The 13049-nt window shown below is 40.3% G+C and overlaps 1 protein-coding gene across 1 annotated transcript; it reads left to right on the top strand.

Moving 5' to 3' along the window:
* The first annotated feature begins 10165 nt into the window (after positions 1–10165).
* Positions 10166–12376, top strand: LOC131226748 (putative transcription factor bHLH086). The gene is made up of 5 exons (XM_058222448.1): positions 10166–10946; positions 11191–11292; positions 11412–11477; positions 11564–11629; positions 12040–12376. Exons 1-5 carry the CDS (start codon positions 10257–10259, stop codon positions 12160–12162), a joined length of 1047 nt encoding a protein of 348 aa, XP_058078431.1. The 5' UTR covers positions 10166–10256; the 3' UTR covers positions 12163–12376.
* The last annotated feature ends 673 nt before the right edge of the window (positions 12377–13049 follow it).

The raw sequence follows: 13049 nt of genomic DNA on the forward strand, positions 1-13049 counted from the left end.
CCACGTCCTTTTTTAAATTCTCCCAAAATTTTCAATTGAACAATAATGAGAAGCCATTCGAACCGGCCACTTTCTCACTCCGCAACTCGGAGATGGCATTTATGATTTCTTCCTCGAAAAAGGCCCTTTTCTAATGATTATGCCGCCTCCATTGAGATCGAATTGAAAGGAAGTTTATCTAGCTTCAGCCGAGTCCAACGTTTCTTTTTTAATAGATTCTTGTAGAAATCAACTATTGTCGTGCAAAGATTGGCCTTACCTTCTATTCTTTTCCCCTCTACCATTACTTACTTTATTTTATTTACACGAGCTCTTGCACTAGCCATATTCTTATCACCTTTCTTAAGCCAAAGCGCCCTTGACCTTTGCCTCCATTTTATCTCATCCTCTCTGACATAGGGATGAACATGATGAGGATAACTAATCCGAATCCATGGAGCTTCTCTGGACTCCTCACAGAGACTTCTCGAATCCACGAGGAAAGAAAGCAGAAAATAGAAATAAATTCTAAGAAATTCGAAATTGATTAATTGATGAATAAAAATGAGTTCACAACCCTTTAAATAGAGGTACCAAGCAATGAGAAAGAAATTAGAATCAAACTACAACTCAAACTCCTAGAATTTGCGACTTACTATAAATAGTAAACTTACTATTTATAGACGGTCGTGATGTCTACTAGTGCGCAAGGTTTTTGGCCAAAAATAGTAAGTGTCCTATTTGGCTTCACCAAACCGTTCTCCTAATTATTCTAAGCTCTTTTCACATTGGGCGCAACTCCTCTCTCTCAAGAGACCCTTATGGATCAATTCATCCACTTGCCCTTGAAGTATCTCACACTCATTCGGACTCATCCAATAATGAGGGCGGTTGGGCAGGCTAGCCCTAGGGACAAGGTCTATGTGATGTTGGATGTCCCTCATGGGGGGCAATCCATCAGGTAAATCCTCAGGCCAGACTTTTTTGAATTCGTTTAGCAACAGTCTTAAACTTGGAGGGATGTTTGAGGGTTCCTCTTTCTCGCCCTTCACCACTACAGCGTATACCTCGCCGGTTTCCTTAGATTCCTCCATAAAATCCCGAATGGTTAAGAGAGAACTCTCTTCCACTTTAGAGGCTTCAGGGCGGTTCTCTGGTGCCATAGGGGCAAGGATTATTTTTCGACTATCCTTAACGAATACGTAAACATTATCTCGTCCCCGATGGGTCGCATCACGGTCCAACTGCTAGGGTCGACCGAGTAACATATGACAAGCTTCCATATCGACCACGTCACAAAGTATTTGATCTTTATAATTTTTACTAATTGAAAACGAGATAGTGCATTGTTCAGTTACCTTGGTCTCATTCACCTTTTTTATCCAGCCAATCAAGTACAGGGAAGGACGTTTCATCGTTGGTAGCCGCAACTTGTCCACCATAACTCTTGAGACGATGTTCTCACTACTACCACTGTCTATGATCACATCATAGACCTTTCCATTGACGGTGCACCGAGTATGAAATATATTGTGTCGTTGTGAATGTAATTCCTTTCGTGGGGCATACAGCAATCGCCTCACAACTAGAAATTTACCATGATCCTCGCTTATCATTTCATCGCCACCTGCTATTTCTTCAGTGATTTGTTCATGTTCATTGGTCTTCTTCTACGACCTCATCTTCATTGCCCCCTTCGTTTATAGTCAAGTGTGCTGCGGGACGTTGAGGACAAGTGTTTGATAAGTAGCCTAGTTGGCCATAACGGTAACAATTGTTCGACCTTGGCCGAGCATAAGGATTTGGAATCTTACTCGGACTCGCGGTTGTGGGTGCTGCACGTTGAGGTCTGGATGAACCGCTCCCCGTATCACGGTTTACGGTTGTAGGAAGTTGAGGTACTCGGTCTTTTCCTCGTGGCAGCACTGGATCCTGCGTGGGACCCGTCATGGGGGGTCAAGTTGAAGGATATGGACGAGCACGAGCTCTTGCAAGTTGTGTTTCTGCCCTACCCGCCAATTGAACTGCTTCATTCACAGTCCCGACTGGGTACATTTGAACTCGGTCCTGAATTGTCTGTCGCAACCCACCTATAAATCGTGCCACCTTCCGTGACTCAGATTCTGACAGATCGTTTCGTGTAGCCAGCCGTTGGAATTCTTCAGTGTAATCTGTGACTGTTCGATTTTCTTGTCTGTAATTTTGATGTTGCTGGAATAATATCTGCTCATAATCACTGGGGAGAAATCGAGATCGAAGAAGACGTCTCATCCGTGGCCATGATGAAATGGGCGCCTTGTTCTGGCGGGCTCGTGAGAGTTGTAATTGTTCCCACCATACAGAAGCACCAGATTTTAATTTAAACGCTACCAATTTTACCCTTTTATGATCTGGCAAGTCCATGTAATCAAAATATCTCTCTTCGGCTAGCCAATCGAGAAAATCTTCTATACGTAATAAACTGTTAAAACTAGGAAGTTCAGCCTTACCTCGATAGTCTCTTTCAGCACGATCTAGATGATCACCTCCATGGATTGGTCGTCTGGCAAAACACTCATTAAGGTCCTCATCGCTAGAACTTGAATCATCTGGTGTAGCCCTACGGTTTGCCACTGGTAGTGCTCTATGAAAATCGGAGTTGCGTCGTACAACAATCACGGGTGGTGGAGCCACCATGGGTGGGGGAGCAACCAAAGGTGGTGGAGCACCGCCTAGGGCTTGGGGCGGGAGTAGCTCATCCGCAAGACGGTCGAGAGTTGCCTACAGCCCTTGCATGGTCAACTGACTCTCCCGGTGGAAAGCTTTCATTCTTTCTGAAAGATAACGAATCCCTAGATCACCGTCCATAAGATTTTGATTCATACATTCATTGTTTGCCATCGGCCCCGAGGGAAATTCTCGCTTTGATACCAATTGACGCAAGGATGAACGTGATGAGGATAACTACTCCGAATCCACTTAGCTTTTCTGGATTCCTCACAGAGACTTCTCGAATCCACGAGGAAAGAAAGTAGAAAATAGAAATAAATTCTAAGAAATTCGAAATTGATTAATTGATGAATAAAAATGAGTTCACAACCCTTTAAATAGGGGTACCAAGTAATGAGAAAGAAATTAGAATCAAACTACAACTCAAACTTCTAGAATCCGCGACTTACTATAAATAGTAAACTTACTATTTATAGACGGTCGTGATGTCTACTAGTGCGCAAGGTTTTTGGCCAAAAATAGTAAGTGTCCTATTTGGCTTCACCAAACCGTTCTCCTAATTATTCTAAGCTCTTTTCACGTTGGGCGCAACTCCTAAAGCCTGACGGATGAAGAGTTATAATCAAACTAAAACTTACTATTTATAGTAAAAACGAAATTAAAACAGGGAAACGACCGTCGATCCAAGGGTTTTTCACAATTCTGGGCTACGCAACCCAACATAGCGAGGTTGGTTGGCTTCAGTAGCTCGTTCTACCCCAAAATCATATATTTTACGTCAGATAACTCATTCCGGATTGCAAGATACGCCCGATTTAAGGTTCGATGGTCTGGATCACTTCTGTCGTCGACCGGGCCTTTTCTGATCCATCTTGGCCATGTAAATATCCGTGACCCACTCTACATCACTCTCTTAGCCTTGTGTAGTACTTTATCGATTGAACCTCCCCCCAAGCTCCATCTTTCATTGACAGTTCACTATTTTCTTCCTTTAAATTTAGGTTTTGAATAGTATTAAAAATGGTCGACGATTCCTCTTCATGATGGGAAAGAACTTTTTTTTCACACATTAATCTTGTTCTTTAAGAATTTCAATTTCTGAAATAAGTTAAACCTTGCTCCCCCTCAGTTTGGGAAAGAGGTCCACCACTCTTTGATTAAGTTTGGGAATCCCTCTAGTTCTAACCACAAAAACTCAAATCTAAACGGTTCGGCCCCCAATTCTCCTCATCCGATTCCAATAAAATTGGACAATGGTCGGATATAGCAAGGTGTATCACGTGCCCACTGTTATCAATATGGTTATGGGTCGTATTGGCCGTTACAGCCCCATAACAGCTGATATGCCCCCTGTAGCGGTCAGAAATTTTTTTGTTTTAAAAAAAATCTGAAAAAAAAATCCGTTAAATATAAAAAATTCTAAATATTCCAAATATGCATTCATTTATAATTTTGAACGTCTCTATGGTCATGTAACGGTCAACACTATGGTGAGAAAGTTGTATTAGGTGGTTTGATGAATTTATGAACCTGATAGCCTGTAATTGACTGTAAAATTAATAGATTTAATTGCATGATAGATAAATTATAATGAATTTAATATCAAAATATCTCACATGTATGGGTGTTTGCTATTATTTTCCATAATTTACTCTTCAATTCTACATTATATGTCAATACAATGGAACAGAAAAAAGGAAGTACTTAGATTTAATCACAGGAAGAATTATAGTAAGCTTTTTAAAAGATAAATTTGTACTGAAAATTGATATAGTTTAGCATTTGAATGTATTTTTATATTATAGCTAACGATTACTATTGTAAGATTGTCGTTACTCTTAAGATAGAGCTATGTTACGATAAGGAAATATAAAGATAATTTTATTGGTATGATATGACTTGTAATATTGATTTCACATTATAATTATATGTTCCCTGCTATGTAGGTACTTTGCGTCCGTTTCTATTCTTTTGATTATTATGGCAGTTGAATCATTGTCATGTTGGTATTCAAGATATATATATATTTTTATCTCTATGTATTTTTCTAATCGTTCGTCTCTCAACTGTTTTGTCTCTTGAACTTTTCGGTCGTACTCTTTCACCAGATGACGTATATTATCAATCTCAACAGCAGTTGTGCTTACGTAAAAAGTACTTCAAATATCTTCAAAGATATTTCTGTATACTATATATCATTTTTTGTTTGGATAGAGCAAATGAAAAGAATTTAAAGGCATTTGAATTTTTTAATATATTTACAGGTATACATGTGATATTCTAAATTTGCTTTAACATCTCAACTTAGTGTACGTATGCGATATTTAATGGAATGATTGTAATAAATTTATTGAAATATATACTTTAATAACAAATCAAAAAAATTTTTAAATATTGAGTAAGCCACAAATGTAAGGATCACAAATAAGCAACTTACTAAACATTTTTTAACCGTTCATTTAGAGGGTCATCCTTTAAATGATTTGAATCAATCTTTCGATGTGATTTTATTGAGGTAGCCTATAATTGAATTATTTTGGAGTATCATTAGCACGACACGTGCATGGTGTACATGTATATAGCAGCACCCTTGCTTACACGCGCAACTCTCCAAAGTTCAAAAAGACATTTCACCTCATTTACTTCTAAATCCCTTGTAGAGGATTTCATTTACATATACATTATTCACGTTTCATTTCATTTATATGCATTTACTTCCATTTAAATACACTTTAAAAACTATCTACCTCATTTACTCTCAATTATACTAATTTACCTCTATTTAATCTCATCCAAATGGGGTCCTAATGAATGAGTTGGATGGAAACTCCCTGATGAGCCCTAGGAAGATTTCAGTGATGGGTCCTAATCCCATTTCCTTTGATGTGGCCCACATGAGTCTCAGATCTGCCCCTTTTCTGGATGACACCATGAAATGATTAGTCGCAATTGATGCCACACCCAGTGTGCTGGCATATGCCAAAACTCCTGACAACTGCAAGGATGGCCAACGCCTCTACGGCTTCATCAAAATATTCTTACACCGGGTGCTGGAATGTAGTCCACTTGAGATTTGGGTATACCTCATGTTTGGTATCATACCATAAAATGATGGGTCCCACGGAGACCGACCATCATCCATTGGCTGGATTGGCAGGGGGAGTAGCCAATCTGTTTACCCTAGGAGCTTAGCAAGTAAGCATCCACTCCATGCGAAGGCGCATTTTAGATCCTGGACCTTTATAGCCGACTCATCCTAGTATGAATTTTAACTTTATCTGTCTCTCTGTAAGTACAACCCCTCTCTGTAAGTACAACAAAATACTCTGTCAGAGAGTGTTGTTTGATACACAGGAACTTTAAAATAACTTTAAAATCACGTGCATGGAATAAAAAAAATTAAAATTAAAATCAAAGCGCACAAATTACGCTTAATAACTTGGATCTGTCATGAAACTAATATTAGGCTTGATCATCAAATTGGTGTACATCTACTAACGGTTAAGAATGAAAAAAAATTCAACAGTCTTATTTCAACAAATAAATACAAATGACTAAGAGATTATGGTGACTTAAAAAAAATACCTTTTCATGCCTAGAAGCCGTGTATTTCACAGTATATATGGTTTAATTTGTGTCAACATAGGCCATGTGATTAGTTACAAGTGACTACGTATCAAGCGCCTTAGCAGCCAGAGTATAAAATAGCTCGGGAGAAGATTAGGTGCTGCCCGGGCCTCACCTCCGGTACCTGGGGGACGGGGTTAGCTACTGACAGAGCCAGTACCGAACTCGCTGCTGAAGTGACGTTACCAAGTTCTGTGGACCCAACCATAACATATGTGTTGTATCCACACCGTCCATCCATTTTTATAGATCATTTTAGGGCATTAGAAAAATAATGAGGCAAATCCAAGGCTCAAGTGGGCCCCGCCACAGAAAAGAGTAGGGACGGTGACAACCAACGTTGCAAATTTCCTAAGACCCACCGTGATGTTTTTTTTTTAGATCCAACGTTTTCATAAGTTAACATAGACATGGACGAAGGGAAAACACAAATATCAGCTTGATCGAAAACTTCTGTGGCCCCTAAAAAGTTTTTAATGGTAGACATTCAATCCCTACTGTTTGCTATGGTAGGGTCTACTTGAGTTTTGGATCTGTTTCATTCTTTGGCTAATGCCATAAAATGATCTCTCATAGTGAATGGACGGAGTAGATACAGTACATACATCATGGTGGGCCCATAAACATGGTCAGGTCACTTCAGTAGCTAATCCGCCTCCCCTCTAGAGTGCCGCCCTGACCGTGAGGCCCACCTTAATATATGCATTGTATATCCATGCCGTCCATCCGTTTTCCAAGATCATTTTAGATCATGATGCGAATGATCCAAATCTAAGGTGGACCATATCATAAGAAACGGTGGTGATTGACAGAGCCGCAAAAGTTTCAGATGAAGCTGATTTTTGTGTTTTACCTCACCAACAGGTTTGACGACGAATAGACATAATTGAAACATCGGGTGTTAGAAATTTTTTAACGGTGAGCGTTCAATCACAATTGTTTCCTATGGAATGGTCCACCTGAGGTTTGGATCTGCTTCATTTTAGGCTTATGCCCAAAATGATCTGGAAAAACTGATGGACGGCGTGGATATAGAATATATAAATCAAGGTGGGCCCCACGGTCACGGCCGCACCGTGTTGGGTGAGGCCGGTTCTCATCCGCTCGACTAGCAACTCCCCTATAAATAGTCCGTCATCTACCGCCATCTTCTCTGCGTTCTCCTCTCTCTCAGGGGAGTGAAAGAGACAGCAAGAAACCCTCTCAAAGTCTCTCTCTCTCTCTCTCTCTCTCTCTCTCTCTCTCTCTGTGCTTTGAATGGAGGAAACCAGGAGATTGCAGCTAGCGTCAGCTTTAAAACCCTGTAAGAATCTCTCAAATCTCTCTCACTTTGATTTTCGCTCTCTCAGTGAAAAAATCGAGCTGTTTTAATCTGAACTCTTGCTATTTGTTATTATTATTATTATTATTATTGTACAAACTCTTGCATTATTTTCAATCTGTATTTCGTCGAATTTAAAGTGTAAAAATAAATGGAGTGAAATGCAGTTAACGTTTGCATCTTCAGGTGCGGGTACGTTTTAAAAAATAGGGTTTGGAATATGCATTTTCTTACATGATGAGGAAGGAATCTTCCTCGCGTTTCTGAACGTTCATGCGGTGGTCCCCATCGCTCATGCTTCCTATCGTAAAGAGGTGGCTAAGGAGTATTCAGTGTGTGGACCACCTGATGGACGGATCAGATCCCCCACACATGTCGCGTTGGCACGCATGGCGTCTGTACTTGATGCTTGAAGATGGGGCCGCCTTGGAGTTAGTGTTCCTCCCTTTCTCTCCTTTTGGGGATTTTATTTTTTATTTTTCCCATCCTTTATCCTGTTTCTATGGAAAAGAAAGCTTTGGCCGCTCTGTATTCGCAAAAACTATCTTCTGATGGTAAAGATGAAGGGAAAATGACGAAAATGTCCTTGGTCTTTGTTTGTTTGATTGTTTGTTTTTTTTTTCCTTACCATGATATTCCTACAGAATTTGAATTTTACCAAATAATGCCTGCAGGAATTGATATGCCACGCAATCCTTTTTCAGAGGATAAATTACATACATTACTGCCATCCTTATTTTTTCTTTATAGCAAAGGACAGAATTGATATCACTCGCTAACTTATGGTAACTCGTCCACTGTGCATGTGGCATGCATTCACACCAATCTGAACCGTTAAAATCATGGACTCTATTGTGGATTGGTGCATCGATTGGATAATATTAACCTCTCAGTTCGTAGGTCATCAAATGAATGGTGGGAAAGGAAATGGTCAGTGGTGTGAATTCAATATCCAGAATCCGATGATTGAGATTGTCTGGTTGGTGCGATTTTTGGGCCATGGTCCATCCAAAATAGAGTCAATCATTCAGTCGGACTGGATCAACATGCATGTATTCTACACATGGGCAGAGTGGAAGAATTACCACAACTTAGTGAGCTGGCCTTTGAAAGGCCATAACAAACACTTCATGGTCTGGAAAGGTTGTTCTTATAACTATTCATATGTTAACAAAGAATGAAACAATCTAAGAAAATAAAGAGTAGTTATTTGATACTCTGGTTGTGTATGACACTTGATGCACAGGTACTTTAAAACTTTTTTTTTTTTTTTTTTGAGTTAGCTTGTTAGTACACACCCATGTCAGAACACACTCCATGTTAGCCACCCCCGCAAGGGATCGACACCAAGACCTCAAGTGTTGAAACGACGTATCTTCACTCACTCTGCCAATTGAGCTATGGATCTGGGTGTAGGTACTTAAAAACTATAAACGAGTCATATATACATTAACTCAAATGATAGAATTCACGAATTCACTGTCTTTGAATCAAATTAACAAAATCAGATCCGTTGAAACATGAGGACCAGTGATATTTTTCATTCTTAACCGTCCAGTAAATGTCCACCAAACTCATATACAGATAATCATAAAAGAGTAATTTTTCTTTCATGATGCATTTCAAAACTTGGACAGTAATTTAGGCGGTTTAATTTGGACTACTTGTATATATCCCACGTACCCAATTTCTATAAGTAATTTCAAGTGCATGTCCTTCATCCATCGCACTCTGCCAGAGTATATAATACTCTTTTTCTCATGAATAAATCTCTCTCCTACCAAAATGTCCACCAGAGCGATCTGGACCACTGATCCCTTTAAGTAATCGAATGAATGGGCCATCGCCCACCAATGGCAGCTACCAAGCGATCTTAGCCATCTAGTTCTTTGCTTGCCCACCATGATGTGTGAGTATCATCCAACATGTCGATTAGATGCACTCATATGTTAGGCCGAAAGCCAAAAAAAAGTCGCCATGATCCATGACAGTCAGGTGTGCCACGCCAAAGGGAGCAATGGGGGACATTGGGAAACCACCATGTTTTGTATATATATGCCATCCCTCCCACTCATCAAGTGTGCCCCACTAGGATGAAGGGACAAAAATCTCAGGCCATTCCAAAACTCATGCCACACCACGTGAATATATAAAAGTCTTAGGCATTATGGTACATTGATTTCTTTGGTGTGGCCCATCAGAGTTTTGGATCTGAATGATTCTTGGGATGTATGGTTAACATGAGGCGACACACCAGATTCACTGTTTGGATCCTATATATATACACCAATCTTGGACCCCAAACAGCTGGAACGTACAATGATTACCATACGCTCGAACTTATGTGATCATTCACCTGAAACTAAAATCAGGCGGTTTTTGGGCCTAATATTCAAATATGGGGTGTTTTCTGTCATTCCCAGCGATCAAACTCCTCTAACACCATCTTCTTAAGAAACAATAATCCAAGTCTTGAATATATATAAGAAGAAAAATTTCATCTCCAAACAAAACACCCATCTTCATGAATCCCCTTTCTCCTAGTGTGTTGACCTGAGTTCTCTTGCATTTTAGCCTAAGCATCTCAAGTTCAAGCTCTTGGGTGCAACAAAGACACTCAATGGCACTTGGAAAAGAGCGAGCTGTTGCACAAGATTCGCACTTGGGCTCGATCCAATCCTACTCATACTTCAGCAATGCTTATGGTGGATCGTCGATTCAAGTGTCCGATTCTCCTCTTGGATTTTTCGGCTTCAAGAGCTACCACAAGGCGGCGCTTGAAGAAGGAGATGGGTCGGAGAAGACAGACGGCCCATTAAAGAGCCTCTCCAGTGGCCATTTTCCTTCTCTACCCAATCTTCACGACATGGACGGGCCCGGCGAATTCATGTTTGGAGCCACCGATTCTCCTTCTCCTGATGAAGCTCAATCTCTTCTCAACTTCAAGACTGGGCCTGATCATTGGTCCTACTCAAGTGGCTCTGTGCTTAGCTTTGATCAAGGGGACCGGCTTTCTCACGCCGTCCATCCAAAGATTGGCCATGAAGATGAATACTCGATCTGGGTCAATTCCGAGGACCACGGTAATCAGTGCAATCACCTCGATTCGAATAGTGGCATTGATTCCCGCCTAGATGATGACATGAACTGTTATGAGACGGCCAGCGGATATGGCCCGCTGAACAATTCTTGTAAGGAAGGCCGACATGGGGATGCACGGCCTGGGTGGCTATTCACAGGAGCTCTAGCTAGCGACGATCTCCATGACACTGAGGGATCAGACAAAAGCTACCATAAACACCCTTATTCAGTAAGTCATTTCTTAAGTGCACTAACACTTAGGGTTGGATTGATCATGAAGTGCATGATAATCAGGTCCAAATTCTCATCAAAACCCTTTCTATTAAGGGCCCTCCTAAAACTAGAATACAAACAATACCCACGATTCACAAAGTTGCAATTCATTATTCTATATTTCCACTTCTTAGCCTACAACTCTTAAACACAATAGGATCATGATTAGGGTCTTGATTACCAAGAGATTATCATTGTAGGGCAATGATATGCGAGCTTTAAAGAAGCATTGTGGCGGCCCGCCTAAGAAGGCCAAACCAAAGCCAATTCCATCAAAGGACCCTCAGAGTATTGCTGCTAAGGTGTGCTTACTTTACTTTATTAACCTTACTTAGAATTATGTAAACAATGATAATTTCACATCTACTTGTGGATATTTTATCGAAACAACTTCAATCGAAGATCACTTTCATGATTTCAGAATCGAAGGGAACGGATCAGTGAACGGCTGAAGATACTGCAAGATCTTGTACCAAATGGGACGAAGGTGGGTTTTTTCTTGTTAAGTAGTTGGCAATCTGAAATGGGTCATTGGTGATTATGATGATAATTAACACTAGAATCTAAATGCAGGTGGATTTGGTGACCATGTTAGAGAAAGCCATAAGCTATGTGAAGTTCCTTCAATTGCAAGTGAAGGTAATTAAGGCACAATCACATAGACAAAACCAAAGCAAAAATAATATAAGGTCCTGATTTCTATATACCCTGAGGACATAGAACTCTATGTCCACACATGGACAAGATCTAGACCATTTATTGTGAGAGGGGGCATAAAATGAAGGTTCCATAGCTCAAAAAATCACAGTCATTGATTATCCTAATTATTCAGGCAGTATCCCACAAGTGAGGACTACAAGATAACAGTCCATATATATTTGGTGCCCAGTGTCAGTTTTGAGCTATGGGTCATCCACTCTAGGGCCCACCTGATGAACAGTTCGGATCGCTTCAACTTCCCAATGGATCAATGGGAATAATTTTTATTGGATCTTGGATCTTGTTGATGTATACGCATTTGTGTAACATATTATTTGGTTATGTGGCAGGTATTGGCAACCGACGAATTCTGGCCAGCGCAAGGTGGGAAAGCTCCTGAGGTTGCTCAAGTGAAGGACGCCATTGATGCCATCCTCTCTTCTCAAAGAGATAGGAATTCAAGCTCCAAATGAGAGAGAGAGAGAGAGAGAGAGAGAGAGAGAGAGAGAGAGAGAATCAAATGTGGGAACTGGACCCAAGAAGAAGAAGTTGATGGGAGACTGAGAATCCCATGTGGGAAGTGGACCCAGAAGAAGTAGATGTTGAGGAATAAAAATAACACAAGACTCCTAACAAAACCAAAACACATGGGCACAAAGTAAAAGCCTTTGTTTTGGACTTTAGTGCTACAAATTTCTCCTTTCATTCCTTTTGTTCTTTTTTTTTTTTCTTTTGTCTCTTTTCTCTTCTGATTAATTTGTAATGGTATTTATTTCATTTTGTCTTCGATGTAATGGAACCGAACTGAGTTCTAAGTAGCTGAGATTGAGAAGCTACTATGGATTTTGTTAGATGGGTAGTGACACAATAAAAGGGTACATTTAATTTCTCTTGACATTTTCATCTTCTCGTGTTTTTTTTTGAATTTCTCGCGTTCTTGGAGGATAAGGGGTTTTAATGCGATGGGAGAGTTGTGATGGTTCGTACTCATGCACTCATGGATGGTACACTTGGCAGCATGTGAATCACTAAACCTTCCAAACCATGGTCCAGCTTTACACAGAATTGATGTCTCAGCTGGCTGAGTAGAGGAATATGATGGACGGTTAAGATGCAAATATGGAAAATGGTCCATCAAGCAAGGTCTGCGATGGTTCAATGAATCTGATTTTGTGGTTGACTTGTGTGCAGATGCTCCCACAAATTGGTCCATTTAATTTGATTTACTGTGCTCAAACTCTGAATGGACGGTCAGTATCGCACATTACACGTCGATTATTCTATGTAGGCACTCATCGCAAACTTCGGATATGATCACTGTGAGACAATGATGGGCGTTTCCCACGAAACCGCTCTAGGT

The sequence above is a fragment of the Magnolia sinica genome, chromosome 2 (assembly GCF_029962835.1).
Source record: "Magnolia sinica isolate HGM2019 chromosome 2, MsV1, whole genome shotgun sequence".
In the NCBI taxonomy this organism is placed as follows: domain Eukaryota; kingdom Viridiplantae; phylum Streptophyta; class Magnoliopsida; order Magnoliales; family Magnoliaceae; genus Magnolia; species Magnolia sinica.

Coding starts and splice junctions, on each gene's coding strand:
- LOC131226748 (XM_058222448.1), top strand. CDS start 10,257: ATGGCACTTGGAAAAGAGCGAGCTGTTGCACAAGATTCGCACTTGGGC. Junction 11,293..11,411: donor CTCAGAGTATTGCTGCTAAG/GTGTGCTTACTT, acceptor TCATGATTTCAG/AATCGAAGGGAACGGATCAG. Junction 11,478..11,563: donor TTGTACCAAATGGGACGAAG/GTGGGTTTTTTC, acceptor ATCTAAATGCAG/GTGGATTTGGTGACCATGTT.